The sequence below is a fragment of the Ochotona princeps genome, chromosome 30 (assembly GCF_030435755.1).
Source record: "Ochotona princeps isolate mOchPri1 chromosome 30, mOchPri1.hap1, whole genome shotgun sequence".
Taxonomy (NCBI): Eukaryota; Metazoa; Chordata; class Mammalia; order Lagomorpha; family Ochotonidae; genus Ochotona; species Ochotona princeps.
Genome location: NC_080861.1, coordinates 12120337 through 12139333, shown reverse-complemented (window position 1 = coordinate 12139333; position 18997 = coordinate 12120337). Strand labels below are relative to the sequence as shown.

Sequence of the window (18997 nt, the reverse complement as noted above, 5' to 3'; positions counted from 1 at the left end):
TCTCTTTGGTTTAAAAAAAAAGAGACAGATTTCACATTTAAGCTTCCATTTGTACTCCAAATAACTTTTACTTTGTCAGGCAATTAAGGAGCCTGAGTGCACGTTTCCCCAGCTGCTATAATGGCCATGCAATCAGCAGCCTTCTATTTTTATGTCTTAGTTTTTTTCAGGGCTATGCCAATGAATATGTAAAGAAATAAGGAAAATAAACGTTATTGTTCAGGATCATTTGAATGCCATTAAAATCACAATGAATGAGGTAATTTCCAGATTGAAAACAATTAAATTGAGAATAAAAAATACTCTGAATATGTTCTTACCCTCTCAGTAAATGAAGATCTGCATAGAAAAAATAATGCCTCGTTTTCGTCAGAATTCTTTCAAATAAAAATGGAGGTTTTTTTTTTTAACATGTTTCTGTCCGTTCTTGCCCAGGAGCGTGCTGCTCTGTGGTAAATGCCTGTGTTCTTGCGTCTGTCTGAGCTCATGCAGGCTCTCCCTGTCCCTTTCAGCTGCTCGCTGGAAGCTCACGCAGCAGGGGCCACCCGGTGCTTAGAGACCCTTCTGTGCTATTTTAAACCTGGCTTTAAACCAGTTTGCGTTTAAGACTGTGCCAGCGGTGCCCCTTGGAGATTTCTACACTTAATCCCGGACTGGCTGCATCAGAATGGAATAGAAGTTGTGTGTTTTTAGTCTGAATGTTTAACAAGCGGATTAATTTGTAAGACCTTTTTTTGTAAGCGCGCTTATTTAATTTTTATTTATTTACTTAGTTTTTTGAAAGGCAAGGACACAAACATCTTCCATCTACTAGCTCACTGCCTAAGTGCTGTCAACAGCTAGGGCTCGGCCAAGCCCAAGCCTCCTGTAAACACTGCCTGCCTCCCATGTGGGGCCAGCAACCCAGTCCTTAAGCCATCATCTGCTACCTTCCAGGCTGCATATTAGCAGGAAGTGACCAACTGGGACTCAGACCAGGCAGTCCAGTATAAGAGTTAGCATCCCAAGCAGCATTTTAACAACTGTGCCAAATGTAAGCTGCAGCTCTCTTATTTTAGAAACAGACCAACGTATAGATGTACTGGGTCCTACATTTCCTGTAGTTTTCACTTTCTCATTCCCTTACTCTTCATTGTGTCTTGATTTCTCATATGCTGTTTAGTGAGTCTTTACACTTTGAATAATTGTATGTCTTGTAAATAATAATTTGCACATATAGTCAATATATTTTGTTTATGGACATATTGTACTAATGGCAATATGCTTTATACATTTTAAAACAATGCAAAGAACTAGATTAAATAATGTGGGTGTTTTTTTCAGAGATGTACTTCTTTGAAAGGCAGAGTTACAAGGAGAGAGGAAGAGACAGAGATCTTGCATTTGCTAGTTCACTCCTCAGATGGTCACAATGGCTAGGTCTGGGACTAGGGCAAAGACAGAAGAGCCTGAAATTCATCCAGGTCTCAGTAGGTTTCTTGGGCTCCATGGCTTGGGACATCGGCTGCTTTCCCGGGCACATTAACAGGAAGCTGGATCAGAAGTGGAGCATACAAAACTCAAATCAGTGCAGGTGGCCACTTAACCCATGCACAGCAGTGCTAGCTCAAGAAAATGTTTAACTCCAAAGCATTTACCAATGGTGTATCAGTTAATCAATGTAGATCTAAACGTATTTTAAATAGTCATGATAATTTTGAATTTAGGAAGACTGTCTTTGTGAGACCATTGGATTGGTAAAGATTTTTTCCCCTTGAAATACAGCTATTTGAGGACCCAGTGCAGTGGCCTGTTGGCTATTTCCTCACCTTGCAAGTACTGGGATCCCATATGGATGCTAGTTCTTAGCTAATACCTTTACTTACTCTCCCAATTGACTAATAACCCTTTAGCTATGTGTATTCTACTGTTTGGCACCAATATGCCCTTACTTCTTTATATCCAAGATCGGCAGTTGTCTTCCCCTGAATACAGATAGTCACCAGTGTACACAGGTTGGACTTAGAATTTTTGCCACGTTATGACGTTATGGTCTTTTCCCAGGCCGACCCTGTGTGTCTGACCCTCTGTTGGGATGCTGGACGGTGGCATCGAGCCACAGCTCCCTGTGAGTCACGTGATGACAAGGATAAACAGCCAGTTCTCTCCACTGTACTGTTACTGAGCTGTATTAGTAAGTTAGGTGTAGTAAATGCATTGTTCAGCCTAACAGTGCCACCTGGCAGGCTTTTTGAAACCTCTCTGCAGTATGTACTCAAATCTCTGAAAATAATTTTTTTTTCATTTTTTCTGTATTTGCTGCCATTGCTATAAGTTCTTTTTGATACTGAATTTAATGCACCTCCTCAACAGGAAGGGTGTTGTAGCCCTGTACCCACTTAAGAGTCCATGCAAGCCCTTCTGTGAATACTATATTTGCTTAAAGCAGCTGTGGGCAAAGGAGGGCATGCTGCATGAGGGACTATGCCAGAAGCGACCATTCTAGACTTGGTTACTCTTTGTTTCTGGCGGCCTTTGCATGTCTCTTCGCCACACAGAAGCTGAGTTCTTTGTTGATAGGGTGACAGCGGGAAAAGTCTGCAGGAATCTGTCCTTCTGCAGAGGTCAAGAGCCCCCCAGTGGGTGTTCTGAAATCCCCCTTGCTCTGTGGATCCAGTGAGTCCTTTGTGCTTGGCGTGATTCTGGAAACTCATTTACTTTTCATCTGCATCCTCTTGGTAGGACGTACTTCTTTGGTTTTTCCTTTCTATCTGCCGTTCCTATTTTAGGGATTTTTCAAAATTCCTGATCCCTTCAAAGCATGCTTCTTTTGCTGATAGTGTTTATTATGGTGATTTGAAGTGGGACAAGCTGTCAGATCCGTCACTCGGAGCGATATCATGATCCAAGATTTCAGCAAGCGTTTATCCTTGTTAAATACAGCCTCAAAACAACGCAACAAAAGCAAGCTTCAACAACAGCGAGAACTATAATGAGAGCAACTTTGTGAATGGCTATGCTTGTGAATGTGTCTCTGGATTTTAACTTACGTTTGACTCAAAAAACCAACACTCAGTGTTTCTAAGACAGTGAAAGAAATTTGGCCAAAAGTAGCAGCCTCTGAAGACAGTTTTATCAGATGCCTAGGATGTGGCCTTGCAGCTTGTCTAAAGTTGCCTGAAAGATCAATAAATAGGAATATAAACAGGTTGCACTTAGGGGCTTAAGTGGTGACCCTCATCATCTGTGCCTTGACACAGCAGTATCCGCTTCTGTGGCAGGATAAGGAAAATGACTCCTCAAAGGCGGTTGGCATGTGAAGACAATGAAGAATCACCACTCAGTAGTAACTCTGGAAGAAGCCAAATACACGTGAAAAAAACTGCCAAGATGTGTCTTAGACTTTGAAATGGATAAAGCTGTCTCCTAAAAATAATGCTGTCATAATAAATGTGGTCTAGTTATGTCATAAGATCTCCTGATGTTATATTTTGTAGAATTGTCCTAATTCCATGAATCTGTATGTTCCCATTATTTATGAACTCACAGAACCGCAGTGTTTCTTTTATTATTATTATTAAATCTGATTTTTGCAGCATTTGGTGAAAAGCTAACTTTTTTTCTTTCTTTCAGGCTATGGCTGATTCAACTATTCTAAAAATTCTGGAGTCTACAGTCCAGCATGTGCTGCTCTATGAAAACCTTGCTCTGCAGGAGAAAGCGTTGGCTTGTATTCCAGTCCAAGAATTAAAAAGGAAATCGCAAGAGAAGTTATCTAGAGCTAGAAAACTGGATCAAGGTAGCAGGTTTATGTGGTGACTATGGTTACATATGTATCATTACTACAGAAACAAATGCTGACTTAACATATTTTCTATCTACATTTTTAAAAATGCAATAATATTTGATTGTGTTATATTTTGTAGACACATCTTTTTGTCAGTTATTTTATTGTAAAGCACAAGGTTCCTTCAAACAGTATATAGAAAATGGAGTGAAAAGCTAATTTGGTGTACACACGCACAATAAAAAAGCAATTTGATTACAGTTTTTGGAAAAGCGTGACAAAGAGGAGACTGGTTTACTTCCCAGCTTCCATCTGAGAATGGCTGAAGAGAAGAGTCTAGAACTCCATTTTTGGATCCCCCATGTGGGTAGTAGAACCCCATCACCCTTGATATCTTCTGCTACTTTCTTAAGTGCATTAGCAAGAAGGAGTAGAAGAAGCAGAGCAGCCCGGACTCAACTGTCACTGCAGTGTGGGATGCCAGGGTTGCAAGTGGCAGCTTAACCTGCTTCCTCGGAGCAGTAGCCCCACAAAAATAGTATATCCAAGGGTATTAAGAGTCTTCCAGAGATGAGTGAAAAATGCTTCTTATAAAAAAAAAAAACTAGAGGAATGTCAAAATTCATTTAGAACAAAGCGTTCTACTTTAATTCACTTTCCATAAACTTTTGAATATCCTCATAATACAGAATTTGCCATCTTAATTTTTGTTAAGATTTATTTTATTTGAAAGCACATTTTACATGTGATACTTGTCTTTCTGAGTTTGACTTACTTCACATAACATGATGGCCTCTAAGTTACATCCATTTAGCTGCAAACGGCAGAATGTTATTTTTGTGGCGGAGTCAGTCCATTGTGTACGGATGCCTCATTTTCTTACCCATTCATCCACTGATGGATTTCCAAGTTGATTCTGTGTCTCAGCTTTTGTGAATAATACAGCAATAAACATGAAAGGACAGGTATCTCTTTGATAATCTGATAACTATTTAATTAGTTTTGGATCCATATATACCCAGAGATAGGATAGCTGATTATGGAATAGATTTACTTTTAGGTTTTGAGGGACCTCTGTGTTGTTCTTTTTGCATGTCCTTTAGAGCTTGTGAGAGTTTTCATTTCTCTGTGTATGTGACCTGTCTCTTGCATGGTGTTCACTTATTCCGTTAGAGCTGCTTACATAGTACTCGTCGTGATTTTAAATTCCTCCAGTCCAGCTCCTCCTGATGTGTGTGGGAAAGCAGCAGCGGATGGTCCCTGCACCTAACATGGGAGACCCGGATGAAACTCCTGTCTCCTAGTTCTGTTCTTTGGCCTGGCCCTACCCTGGCTACTGCAGCCATTTGGGGAGTGAATCAGTTCGTGGAAGATCTTTCTCTCTCTCTCTCTCTCTCTCTCTGTAACTATTACTCTCAAATAAATAATATTTTTTGAAAAGCACAAAACTGTGGAAACCTCCTCCGAGACTGCACTTCTTACTCTCAGGCTAGGTCACACATGCTCAGACTGTCCAGCAGTTTGTCAGCATGACCTGCTAAGGATCCTTGCTGGTTACGACTCCCGTAAGCACATCTGGGCAGTGGTTCAGCGTATTTGCCTATTTCTCCAGATTTTAGAGTGAGCTTGCTTACCACTGCGTCGCTCATTCCTCAGCACTGCAACAGTCAGCTCTCCTTCCCTGTCTTCACCTTGCCCTTCTCTCTGGGTAAAATCCTCTTCCGCTTTCCTTTTACACAAGAAAAGCTCCACTCTCCCCTCCAGTCAATTCTGTTCCTCTGCCATAGCCGATAGCTATCGTATGATGTTTTACTTTTCGGGTATTTTTCCTTTTATTTACACTCATAGTTATTTTTAAAAATGGTGTACATTGTATGGGGTTCACATGAAATTTATCATCCCGCACATATTCAGGTCCTTGGTGTGTTCCTTTGGAGGATATCCCAGATGGTGTTCAGCCTCTCTTCGTGTTCTGTAGTATGCATACTGTGTCCCCTGTGCAGTTCCCTGCTGATGGAATTATTCATCATTTTCTCTCTTCTAAATGCTCTCGCAGTGAAGATTCTCATAAGCATGCCCCCTGGTAACATCTGCTCAAATGTTTCTCTGATTAATGGGTGTATGGTTATACAAGTCATTGCATCCCAGCCCCATTCACAATATACGGACAGTATTTCTTGCATCTTATTTGTGAAAGTCTTTCATATCTTCTTAACGTTAGATAAGTATGAACGGATATTCTGTTGCTACTACTCATCCACTCCTTAATGTAAATTTGCACCATTTCTCAATTATGTTGTTATCTGAGTTCTAAATTTAAGAATAAAATATGGATTTTTAAAAGATATTACTTGATTTTCTTTTTAAATTTCTCAGGTGCTAATGCAAGTGAGGAGGACTTTCTTTTGCTAGAGCTTTTGCATTGGTTTAAAGAGGAGTTTTTTCACTGGGTGAATAATATTTCATGCTCTAAATGTGGTGGAGAGACGAGACCTAGAGGTTCAACATTAGTGCCTAACGAGGACGAGTTGAAGTGGGATGCAAGAAAAATAGAAGATCATTACTGTGACGCATGCCAGTTCAGCAATCGATTCCCAAGGTGGGTATCTGGAAAATAAATTCAGAGTTAATTGGTAATGGCATAAATAGAAATAAAGTCTCATTAAATGGATTTGTCTTTATTTCACTTGTTAGAAATACATTCCTTTACAACATAGGTCAGCAATTTATGACTCCTAGAGTAAATCCAGCCTACACCCTGTATTTTTTTTAAGGTTTATTTTTTTGAAAGGCAGCATTCGACAGAGAGAGAGAGCGCATGCACTTCTATTCATTGGTTCACTCCCTAAGTGGCCGTAGTGGAGCCAGGTCAAAGCCAGGAGTCGGAACTCCATCTGGGTCACCCATGAGGGTGGCAGGTGCTCGAGTATTTGGGCTGGTTTTTCAGACACATTCGCGACGGCAGGATTGGCAGTGGAGCAGCTGGGCCTTGAGCTGGCACCATATGGATTGCCCACATTGCATGTAGTACCTTAACGGGCTCCACCACAGCACCACAATGTGCTATTTTCATAAGTAAAGTTTTGTTAAGACACAGTGATGTTAATCCATGTACGAATGGTTTGTGAATGTGTTCAGACTACAGCAACAGAGTTGAATACCGACAAAGTCTAAAATATTCACCTCTCCTTTTATAAGGTGCTTACTAATCCTTACTCTACAATGTAAATTGAATGTAATGATAGTATTTTAAATTCTGTGAACTTGTTCTTTTACAATACGATTTAGTTTCTGAAAACTATGTATTTTGAAAGATTTTTATTTATTTATTTAAAAGGCAAAGTGACATGCAGAGAGAGAGAAGGAATAATCTTTCATCTGGTGGTTTCCTCTCCCAAATTATTACGGCAGCCAGTTCTGGGTCAAGCAGGAGGCAGGAGCCTGAGGCTCCAGCCGTGGTTCTGCATGGGCGGCGTGGGCACCTTCCACTGCTTTCCCAGGTACACTAGCAGGTGCTAGATCGACAGCAGAGCAACCAGAACTCAGTGTGGTTCCTCAGCAGAGCAATAGGCAATGACACCTGCACCCCAGCCCCAGGCCCACTAAGCTTAATAATATAGATTATACTGTCACAGAAAAACTAGTGACCCTTGTAGTAATAAGTAATGTAATGTTGTACTTAATTATCAGATAGTCATAAGAGGTAAAAATATGGTAAAGGATGGGGTTGACTCCATGGTGTAGTAGATTATGCCTCTTTCCTTTCAAATAAAAAAAGTAAATCTTTTAAAATATATACAGTGTAATATGGTCATGTTGTTTTCTTATAAAGGCAGGTGATGTTTGTTTTAATTGTGTCACCAGCCCAATCTAACCTTCCCTGTGTTTCTAAATTTAAAACTATGAACTTTGAGTTTTTTTATTCATTTTTTTTTTTTCATCTTCTGGTTGAAAAGCCCGTTGTCAGATTTTTTATTTGACAATACTTTTGGTGTACTTTCCAGCAAGGAGAGGTACCACATTTTTAAATATCTAATTTTGGGGCTTTTGGACTTGTGTTCCTTATTTGGAATCAGCCCTATGATCTATAGAATGTACGATAAGCAGAATCAAAAACCCAGTAATTATCTAAAATTAGTTCCCCCAGTATACATTTGCACAGGCCCTTTGCAGAGACTGGAAGATAAATCCATAGTGTGTGGGGGACTGTGTGCGCACCTGCCCTGATTCTAGGCAGCTCAATGTAAACTAATAGTGCAGTATGCAGTGGCACTGGTTAACAGGAAGATTTATGTTAAATGTTATTATTACTTTCCTTATCATTTGCTTGTTTTACTGTCAGCTCTTCTCTCTTTAGGATTTGATTATGAATCTAGAGTCTAATAGGCCATTTGATTTGATACCAGTAGAGGATATAACATACATATAGTATTCAGGATGTTGTTTTAGTGATTTTTTTTTTTTTTTCCCTGTTGCAGAGAAGTTTTATTCGCAAAGTGAAAGTGACCAGGTGACTGGCAGGGAAAGCACCTCCCAGAAGGTGGGGTGCCTCCTGAAAGGAGAGAAAGAGAGACGCTACAGGGTGTTCTAATTCTACTATTACTGTTTGTTAAATACAAATTTTGATTTTTTTTTCAATTATTGTGTTGCCTGAGTTCTAAATTTATTGAACTCAGCTTAAGCAAAAACATCTGCTTAACCTGTTGGTTGCGGGGCCCGTTCATTCCTGCCCGGTTTCCCAGTTTCCTTTATGCCCCGAGCTCGTGGCTGCCATCCCGGCGTGCTGGGTGCTTTCCTCCTTAGCTGCATCAGCTCAGGGTACTGCCCGACACCACGCGCAAAAACGGATGCTCTCCAGTTTGTTATTGGAGTAGCTAAGAATGCTGCAGATTTTTAAATCAACTTCCAAAATTACCAAACATCATATTTAAATACTTCAGAAGAATAAATTTTTAGTCAAAACAATCATCAGAACTAAAAATCACATCTCAAGTAAAATCAAGTTTAATTGAGCTAAAATCGTTAACAGTTGGTTAAAGTTTTTTCTTTCTAAGTACAGTGAGCTAACTACCACTCATTAGGGCAGTGCTTAGCAGGTGTCCCGAAGAATCTGCCTGTTCAAATCCTACCTGTCTTTCAAAGCCCAACAAACGCATTTTCTCCTCCTGGCCACTCCACCACAATGAAATCTAACCTTTTGTGTGTCTGGTTTGCCTCAAGTTCTGCCTCATAGTACAGTCACTTGTATTAATCCCTCCTCTCCTTGAAATGTGAATACTTTGAAGGCTTGTCTTTTTGGATCATTTTAACCAAAGAGCCCAACACAGATCTTTTACATATTATTCTAGGATCTTCAGCTAGTATTCATGAAGAAACCTGGTGGTGATTATTACCTTTTAAAGTCTGGATTTTGATCATTAAAGTTACCTTTTTCTTTTAAAACAGGTATAACAACCCTGAGAAGCTTTTGGAAACCAGGTCTGGGCGATGTGGCGAGTGGGCCAATTGTTTCACGCTGTGCTGCCGAGCTTTGGGGTTTGAAGCTCGCTATGTTTGGGATTATACAGGTACAGAACCTGTTACAAGCAGAGTTTGGGACCGTATAGACTGACAAGTTTGCTTCTGCCGTATAAGCCCTTCATTTTGTTTGCTACTTTTCCACATTGCCCATCTGAGCTGCCATATTCCCTTAGTTAAATAACTACAACTTCATAGATTGTATTGTTATCACATTCCTTCTTCAAAAGAAAGAAATCAAAGAGTTTTGTGATACAAGGATATTTCAAAAAGTCCATGGAAAATTGAACTTAAAGGTATTTATCTTAATGGCAAAAATGTTGAAATCCAGTTAAGTTTTCACAATACTCATTTTCCAACTCTTTGAAACCTCTTGTATACCTAGCCCTGTACCTAGTACTTTGAACCATAAATATTTTATTAACACTTTACCTTTGTATATATGGTAATGCTGTTTCTGTGTCAATAAGAACATGTACAATAATGTGCTATATGGATCTTTTTATTAGAAATTTCTGCGAAAGATTTAGTAATCATTGTTGCACTATTCAAAAATGATGTGATAGCCAAAAGACATCTGTATTTTTTTTTATTTTAAAAAGGTTTCTTTTGCCTGTTAACAAGTCATTTTCTTTTTTCTTAGAGTTTTATCTGTGTTTCTGATTTTTGAAATGAAATGAGATCTTTGGTCAATAGTTATTGTTCTCTTAAAATCAAATATAGAACACCCGTGGCCAGAGGCCCACTGCAGTATGTGGGTCGGAAGAGAGAGCAAGGCTGAAGTTTGGAAAGTGACACGAACTCCCTAGTGTTGCCAGACTGAGCCTGGTTGATTTGATGCTGTTAAAAAAAAAAAAAAAATGCTCTCATGATTAAGCCTAAAACCATCTGCATTAAAGATTACTCCAAAAACATTTTGACCCATTTCAAAATGACAAAGAATTTAATACAACTCTCCTAGTCTGTGTGCCATAGCATGCTCACTCTACTGATGATCACATGCACTTTTACTTTGCTGTAAGATCCCGGTATTAGCGGTTGTTGCAGTTATTGAAAAGCATTCTGGTTTTGTAACTGTAAGCCTTCCTTCCCTTTGCCATCCGTCCTCTCTCCCCGGAGCAGACCATGTCTGGACTGAGGTCTACTCCTGTGCGCAGCAGCGCTGGCTGCACTGCGATGCGTGTGAGGACGTGTGCGACAAACCACTGCTCTATGAAGTGGGCTGGGGCAAGAAGCTTTCTTACGTGCTGGCGTTTTCTAAAGATGAGGTAGGCATAAAAGGGAAAAATATTCTTCCGAGAATAAATGAAACTTTTAATAGTTGTGTGAAGTTTTGTTGAAGTCACCTGCAAGGTGCACATATTTTTAAGTGTATAATTTACTCAATTTTATCATTTGTATTCAACGGTGAAATTGTCACTGCAGTCAGGATTCCATTGTGTCATATAGAGTTTGTTAATTCACCTACTTATTAATGGACATTTGAGTAGTTTCTGGTTCTTTGCTAAGTGCTATGAACGTTGAGGGACACAAGACATTGTGTGGGCATATACTACATTTCTCTGCAGATTGTCTGGGAATGCAATGACTATATTGTATTTAAGTGGATACATTTTACTTGTAGCATAATTGACAAAACCACTACCTGTGATGCTAGCATCCTATAGGGGTGCTGGTTCAAATCCCAGCTGCTCCACTTCCAAGCCAGCTCTCTGCTGATGACCTAGGAAACACTGCAGAGGTTGGTGCAAGCACTTGGGAGACTGAGAAGAGACTTATTCGAACCCCACCCTAACCATTATTGCTATCTGAGGAGTGAACTGATATACAGAATAGTTTTCTCTGTTGCCCTTTCTCTGTCATTCTGCCTTTCAAGTATATGAGTAGTGACAGAGAGGATTAAACAGAGATCTCCATCCACTTGTTGGTCCACTTCCCACATACTATCATAGCTGGAGCTGGGCCAGGCTTAAGTCAGGAGCCAGGAATTCCATCTAGGTCTCCTACATGGGTGGCTGTATGCCAGGTACGTGGCCCAACTTCTGCTGTTTTCCTAGGTACGTTAGCTACACTGAAAGTGGAGCAACCAGGACTCAAACCTTTGTTCTGATATGGGATGCCAGTATTGCAGGCTACTTTACCAACTGCACTAACAAACAGCCCCTATATAACTTAATGAAACCACTTAAACTGCTTTTCGAAATTGTTTATCAGAAATACAGAGCGCCCATCTTTTCATTCACTTTCCAATGTCCACAGCAACCAGGCTGTGGCCTAGAGCCAGGAGCTCATTCCATGCCTGCAGGTAGGTTACAGAGACTGCAGGTGCTTGAGCCATCGCCAGCTGCATCCCACAGTGCCCTGCTGAAAGCGCAAGTGGAGGCACACGCCAATGCAGGCACTGCAACAGGAGCTGGAGGCGCACGCGAATGCAGGCCCTCCATCAGGAGCGGGAGGCACACGGGAATGTAGGCACTGCAACAGGAGCTGGAGGCGCACGCAAGTGCAGGCCCTCCAGCAGGAGCGGGAGGCGCATGCCAATGCAGGCACTGCAGCAGGAGCGGGAGGCACACGGGAATGCAGGCACTGCAACAGGAGCTGGAGGCACACGGGAATGCAGGCACTGCAACAGGAGCTGGAGGCACATGCCAATGCAGGCACTCCAGCAGGAGCGGGAGGCACATGCCAATGCAGGCCCTCCAGCAGGAGCGGGAGGCACATGCCAATGCAGGCACTGCAGCAGGAGCTGGAGGCACACGGGAATGCAGGCACTCCAGCAGGAGCGGGAGGCACACGGGAATGCAGGCACTCCAGCAGGAGCGGGAGGCACATGCCAATGCAGGCCCTCCAGCAGGAGCGGGAGGCACATGCCAATGCAGGCACTGCAGCAGGAGCTGGAGGCACACGGGAATGCAGGCTCTCCAGCAGGAGCGAGAGGCGCACGCAAGTGCAGTGTCCTCATCACTACCCTCAACCCTTGCCTCCATCCAGAGTTCTGTAAATCATTTAAGAGATTTCTACTTTGCAAGAATATTTTCCCTGACTAAAGCTTGTCTTTTCAAGCTCTTATTGAATGATGTTTATTGATTGGTTGTGATATAGAAGAGTTGTAGAAGAGTTTTTGTGTAGCCCATGGCCACAGTGATTTTTTTCCTCAGTTGTTTTTTTTTTTTACAAGTTTTATGTACTTAGTTCTATGCTCCATTTTGAGTTATTTTTTTATGTGGCACAAGGCTTGGATAGAAGATTTTTAGGTGATGAATTTTTCTAGCACATTTGTTGAAAAGATTGTTCATTAAATTTTCTTTACATTTTGGTCAAAAATAAGTTATCTTGTAATACAAATTTAATGCAATAAAAAGTCAGTAAAGTTGTTTATCACTTGGTTTTTTTCATGGAATCAGCTTTGTAGATTTTCTTGTGTTGGAGTGCCTGAATTCAGGACCCAGCTCCACCGTCTCACTGCATCATCCCGCTAATGTGAAACCTGGGAGGGAAACAAGGTGACTCAAGTCATTTGGTCACTTCCACCCCGGAAGGAGTGGAGGGTCCCAGCTGCCAGCTTTAACCATCTCAGGCATTTGGGAAATGAACCTGTGGATTGGAGCCCTCTATCTCTTTGCCTTTCTGCCTGTCAAATAAATAAGAAAATAAGTAAACAGGCTTTAAATAAGTAAACAAGACTTTAATAGGCCTTTCTGCCTGTCAAATAAATAAGAAAATAAGTAACAGGCTTTAAATAAGTAAACAAGCTTTAAAATATGAAAGCTTGGTGCTTTTTAAGTTTAAAAGTACATGTGTTAAAAAAGTACATGCATTCCTTGTATTTAGCAAATAATGATCAATGGTTACCATTTTATTCAATATTTATGTTATTAATTTATTTCAGGTAGTGGATGTAACTTGGCGCTATTCTTGTAAACATGCAGAGGTAATCTCCAGAAGAACTAAGATTAAAGAAGACATACTTCGAGAAACTATTAATGGGCTTAATAAACAGGTACATGATCGATATTTGTCATTTGTGATAGAATGTTTGACATTTTTATGTATTTAATAATATGAAGTTTTTAATCCATTGGCCATCTTCAAAATTGCAGCCTTATTTTACAAGTGAGAATATTTTAATGTGTTGGGTAGGTATACTTTTTGTCTATCGAAAATTTTGAGGACACATTTTAAATCCCAATTTCTGAGTTAAATTATGTCTCTTCTCAAATTGCAGTGAAACAATATTTGAATATCCGTTATTTGACATGTAAAGTTAGTTGTCTTGTTTATCAGAATAACTGGGCTTTGAATATACTTGTATTTGTGTACATGTGTATGCACACTATGTGTGGACATTTCTAGATCAAGCTACGAGAAGTTATTAACAAGGACAACTTCTGAGAAGAGGAATTGGGTGTCCAAGACAGAAAGTTTGTGTGGATTTTTTCATAATTGCAAACTAATTTTCCTTTTGGCAGTCAGTTAGTATAGGGCAGACCACCTTACTCCAAGCAATGATTGAGGTTCAAGGTGAGGTTTCAGTCTGTCCCAAATTGGCTCTTGATTCTGAAGTGAACTCTTCTGAAAGGAGATCCCATCCAGATGGTCTGCACTGTCTGCTGGAGCCTCTCACCTGAGAAGATTCTGGAACTCAGTGTGTTTTTCCGAAGGCACTGTGTGTGCTTCTGCTGAAAATGACCGTTTGCCTTTTTACACGTTAGTCACCACTCTGTGCTTGGCTCCCTGCACCCTCTCCCGTGCCTGTTGACAGCTGGTACGTGCCACGAAGCAAGTAGGGCACAGTGTACAGGTGTTCCTTCAGCTCGTTTCATTGCTGCCTTGGGATCTTGACTCTTTAGATTCTGGCAGCATTTTGGTAGCTTTGTGTCCGCATTGAAGAGAGAGTGTGTGTGTGTCCTTAGTTATCTCAGTGGGACATTTGATGTGACATAAGCTAGTGCAGTGTGGCGGAAAAAGAACTTACTTTATCCATTTAAAATCTAATGTAGTTTGGGTCATGAAGAGTTGGAAATAGGTGCTGTTAAGTGATTTCTCAGCATAAAAATTATAAAATGATTGTAAGTGTCCCAATAATACATGTATAAAAGATTGATTACTTCTTTTAAGACCTCTTAAAATGTGGATATTTACATATGTTATTGCTTACAAATGAACCTCTCAGATCCTCTAATTATAACTTTTTAAAAACGTGGCTTACAGAAGCAAGTGTCTTTATCAGAAAACAGAAGAAAAGAACTTCTCCATAGAATAATTGTAGAACTTGTGGAATTTATATCTCCCAAGACCCCTAAACCTGGAGAACTTGGTGGAAGAGTGTCTGGGTCAGTCGCTTGGAGGGTAGCCCGAGGTGAAATGGGTCTAGAGGTATTTAATTTATTCTGGCATTATAATCTTTTCACTGTCTTGCTTTGTATACTATACTTTGCTTCCAAAAAAGAGCGTTAACCATAACCCTCAGCTAATTTCAGGGTATAATGAATTAAAAATGTAAACATTTGAAGGCGACAAATAATTGATGTAATTCCATGTAACAGTTAACAGAATACTTTAAAATGAAATTTTTAATTTTTTAATCTGAATTGTTAATGCAGTGTCATTAAAAATACTAATACAGATTCTATGTGTACAGCATGGATTTTTCAAATTTATCCACCTGTAACTACTAACTAGAAGTAGAAGTAGTTATTGACGAGTGTCACAGAAATGAGCATGAGTTCCTCACTAGTCACTGCCTCCCACCCCTAAATCTAACTAAAACCTGGCTTCTAACGTTTTGCAAACACTACTTTTGTCTGTGTACTGTGCTTTACATAAATGGAATCGCGGAGTAGGCACTATTTTGTATATCAAGTCTTTTGTACTGTGTAAGCATCATAGTTCAGTGTTTGTGGCGTATCTGTTCTCATGGCTGTGTTAATGTTCCATTGTGTGAGTGTTCTGTGACTTCTCCATTTTCCTACCTATAGCTGTTTGGATTGCTTATAGGTTGGGCTGTTGTCAATATTTATCTATACCTTTTCAGCAATATATTTCCGCATTTCTATGCCAGTTACATTCTCACCAGCCCTGGGAACTTTTCTACATTTTCGCCTTCTCTTGGTGTTGTCTCTTTTTCATTTTAGCAGCCCAGGTTGTGTATAGTAGTTTTGTGATTTTCATGTGCACTTTGGTCATGATTAATGAAGGTGAGTGCCTCTCTTTAATCTTTTGGATATCCTATTCTTTGAAATATGTATTCAAGGCTTTTTAAATGAGATTTTAATGTATTTTTAACATCCTGTTAGTTTTTTTCTTGCATATGAACACCACCCAGTTCCCTCCTCCTTCTGCCCCAATGATTAAAGCTGAGATCTACTGTGTCTGTTAATTGTTGAATGTTATGTATGTGTGTTTGTATGTTCTGTACCTAGTAAGTAAATGAACATGCACTTGAACCCACAAAAAAAGTATGATGGAGAAAAATAGGAATTTGGATAATTCAACTGATCGACGCGTTTATTTCTTCGAATATACTTGCTTGCATCTGGTATCGGCAAGAAATGTTTGCCGGTGTTGTTTGTTATTACTAATATATTTCTCAAGCTTATTTAAAGCTATGATCAGTTGACTAATGTCTCAATATCTAATCATTAACAACACTGGAAATTTAAGTTTTAAATGTTTTTAAAATTTATTTGAAAGGCAGAGAGAGAGAGACAGACAAATCTGTATCTATTCCACTGGTTCACACCCCACATGGCTACAACAACCAGAAACTGTGCCAGGCCAGACCCGGGAGCTCGGAGCTTCTTCTGGGGCCTCTACCCGGGTGCAGAAGCCTAAGCACTTGGGCGGTCCTCTGCTGCTACACTAGGTTCATTAGCAGGGAGCTGGATCAGAAGCCGAGCAGTCAGGACTCAAACCAGTACCCACGTGGGATGCTAGCATCGCAGGTGGTAGCTTAACTTGCTACACCACAACCCCAACCCTTGGAAATGTGATTTCTGTAGCTGTAAGGGACCTGGTGACAAGCAGTGTGATAAGGTCTGTGACGAACATTAGGACGGTATAATAGCCTGTCCTTTCCCTTGAGGGATCTTAGACTAAAATCACTGCGAAGTGTTTAATAGACATATTTAGGAAGACATTAATGAAAAATTATTGAAAGTAACTCCATTCACTTTTGATATTGGATAATTCTAACTACTCTTGCTAGATTTTCCCATCGTTACCACTTATTTTTCCAGTAAAAGGAATGTGTCCAAAGCTAGTGATTTATCAATAAACTTTATGTATGCTTTTTAATTTATTCCATCATTTGTAGCTGGAAGTTAGAAGTGTTGGTTGAGCCATAGAACTATAAGATCTAAATTCAACAAATAGTTGAAATCATTGCTTATGCAGTGCAAATTACAAGCGTAAATCTAAATGAAGCCAATTAAATAGAGCTAATTTAATTCACAGCTGTTGTCAGTTGAAAGCATGGATATTTAGGTTTTAATTTCTTTTTGTGGGTGGATGTGCTTCCTCTATTAAGGCATGTAAGTTCTTTAAACTTTAAAAATACGAATTCGGGGAGGTAGAGTTGGGCACTGTGACACACAAGTAAAGCTGCCACGTGTGAGGCTAGGATCCCATATGGGCACTTGTTTGAGTCCCAGCTGCTCCATTCCTATCTAGAACCCTACTAAGACCCCTGGGAAGGAAGGTAGCCCAAGTGCTTGGGTGCCTTTACCCACATGACAGACATAATGAAGCTCCTAGCTCATGACTTTGGACCAGTCCAGCTCCAGCCATTGCAGTCATGGGGAGAGTGAAAAAAAAAAAATCTGTTACTAAACAATATCCAAAAGTAAGTGGAGAGACAGGCTGGTGCCTCGGTCATTCTGCTCCCTGGGACACCACGTCGTCTGGGCTTGCGCTGTGGCTCCACTTCAGTTCCAGTTTCCTGCATGGGTGAAATACTGGTCTCTGCTACCCACGTGGGGGATCCAGATGACCTTCTGCTGGATTCTTGGCTTCAGTCTCGCCCATCCACAGCTGTTGTAGGCATTTGTGGAATGACCAGTGAAGAGGAGATCTCTTTTTTTTTAAGAGTTTGGAGTTTGTTTTTTATATAAAAGGCAGATATACATGGAGAGGAGAGAGAGGAAGAGAAAGTCTTCCATTCATTAGTTCACTCCCCAAATGACCACAGCAGCTGGAAGCTGGGCATATCTGAAGCCAGGATCTGGAAGCCTCTTCTGAGTCTCCCAAGTAGGTGCGGAGGTCCAAGGACTTGGGCCACCCTCTACGGCTTTCCCTAGCCATTAACAGGTGCTGAATTGGAAATGGAAGAACTGGGACTCAAACCCATACCCACATGGGATGTCAGCACTGCAGGCAGAGGCTCAATCCACAACAGCACAACACAGGCCCCAAATAACAGTGGGAACCAGACCCAGGCCTCCTGCGTAGCAGGCGAGAATTCTCCCCGTGAATCACTAGCTCACCCCTGCCACTCAAAGATAGTAAACAATTTTAAATTGACAGAAAAATGTTAATTCTAAAATATTTCAGAACTAAACCTTGCAATCAGCTGAAAAAGTAAGAAAATCTTGGTTATGTTATTCCCAAAAAGAAAATGTTTGACTTACTTGTTGATTTAAAACATTTTTATGAAATGCTAATTCATCTCTGCTGATTAGTTTGTTCACTTGCGCATGTGACGTTCAGTATCATGTACTTTCCCTCTTGGCTTTGGTGCTCGGGCTTCCTTTGTGAAGTAGGTAGTGCTTTGAAGTTTTACTTCCATTTGATTTTCTGTCAGTGCTTGAAATATCTTAATGAAAAACAGAAGATAAGAATTGGGGATTGTTACATGCTTATGTCTTAATTCATAATTTTAAGAGAAATTTCGAAAAATAATGACTTTTTTCATCTTTCTGGCAGCAATATTCATAAGTTCTACCAGCAAAGTCTCATATTTATACATTGACTGTTTCCTTTTAAAATTCCTCACAAGGATATATATAAACACTCACACGTATACACACACAGGTTCCTGTCTCAGATGTTTCACATTCTGCTCATTCATTGTTATACATTTGAAGGTTTTAAAAAAATTTATGTTTTAAGACTTGGTACTCAGTGGGGCTTTGGGGTTTTTTTGTTTGTTTGTTTGTTTGTTTTTGTTTTTTTACTAAAAAAGCATTGTCTGCTTTCTGGCCAACTAGTAAATACTGCGGTGAGACATCAGTGTGAACTTCCGACAGTGGATAATTTTGCCTTCCAGGGAATGTATGTCAATGTCTACAGACATTTTGCTTGTCACAGATGGGAGGAGGAGTTGCTGTCGTCACCAGCCTGGCTAGCTGCCTGCCCTCCATGGCACACACCTGCTCCCAAGGAATGTTCCCACCGTGTCCAAGAGGGAGCAGTCTTGTGTTAGTGGCACTTGAAAACAAAAATAAATCTATCTTTTCACATTTTAGATTTACTGTGTGGTTTTAGAAAGTCAGATTACTTTATCCTTAAAAGCAAATGTGGACTTACAAATTTTTTTTCTTAGTCTCACACATGCTTGAACACTTTGAAGTTATATGCCTTAGACAACCTCCTCCCTTAGGTTATCAGCAAAGGGAAATCTGATGTGATGACTTTGGGCTGAAGTCTGAAGGATGACAGATATAGGACCTTGCTAGAGCGAGATGTCAGTAGAGTGAGGTAAATAAAAAGTGGCAT

At 40.3% G+C, this 18997-nt stretch overlaps 1 protein-coding gene across 1 annotated transcript in view; it reads left to right on the top strand.

Moving 5' to 3' along the window:
• The window catches only part of NGLY1 (N-glycanase 1), a 35776-nt gene that overhangs the window by 9194 nt on the left and 7585 nt on the right, over positions 1-18997 (top strand). Inside the window, exons 4-10 of the mRNA XM_058657029.1 lie at positions 2044-2173; positions 3590-3778; positions 6143-6365; positions 9212-9333; positions 10406-10551; positions 13173-13283; positions 14495-14659. Coding sequence (XP_058513012.1) covers positions 2044-2173; positions 3590-3778; positions 6143-6365; positions 9212-9333; positions 10406-10551; positions 13173-13283; positions 14495-14659 — 1086 coding nt within the window. The remainder of the gene's footprint in view (positions 1-2043; positions 2174-3589; positions 3779-6142; positions 6366-9211; positions 9334-10405; positions 10552-13172; positions 13284-14494; positions 14660-18997) is intronic.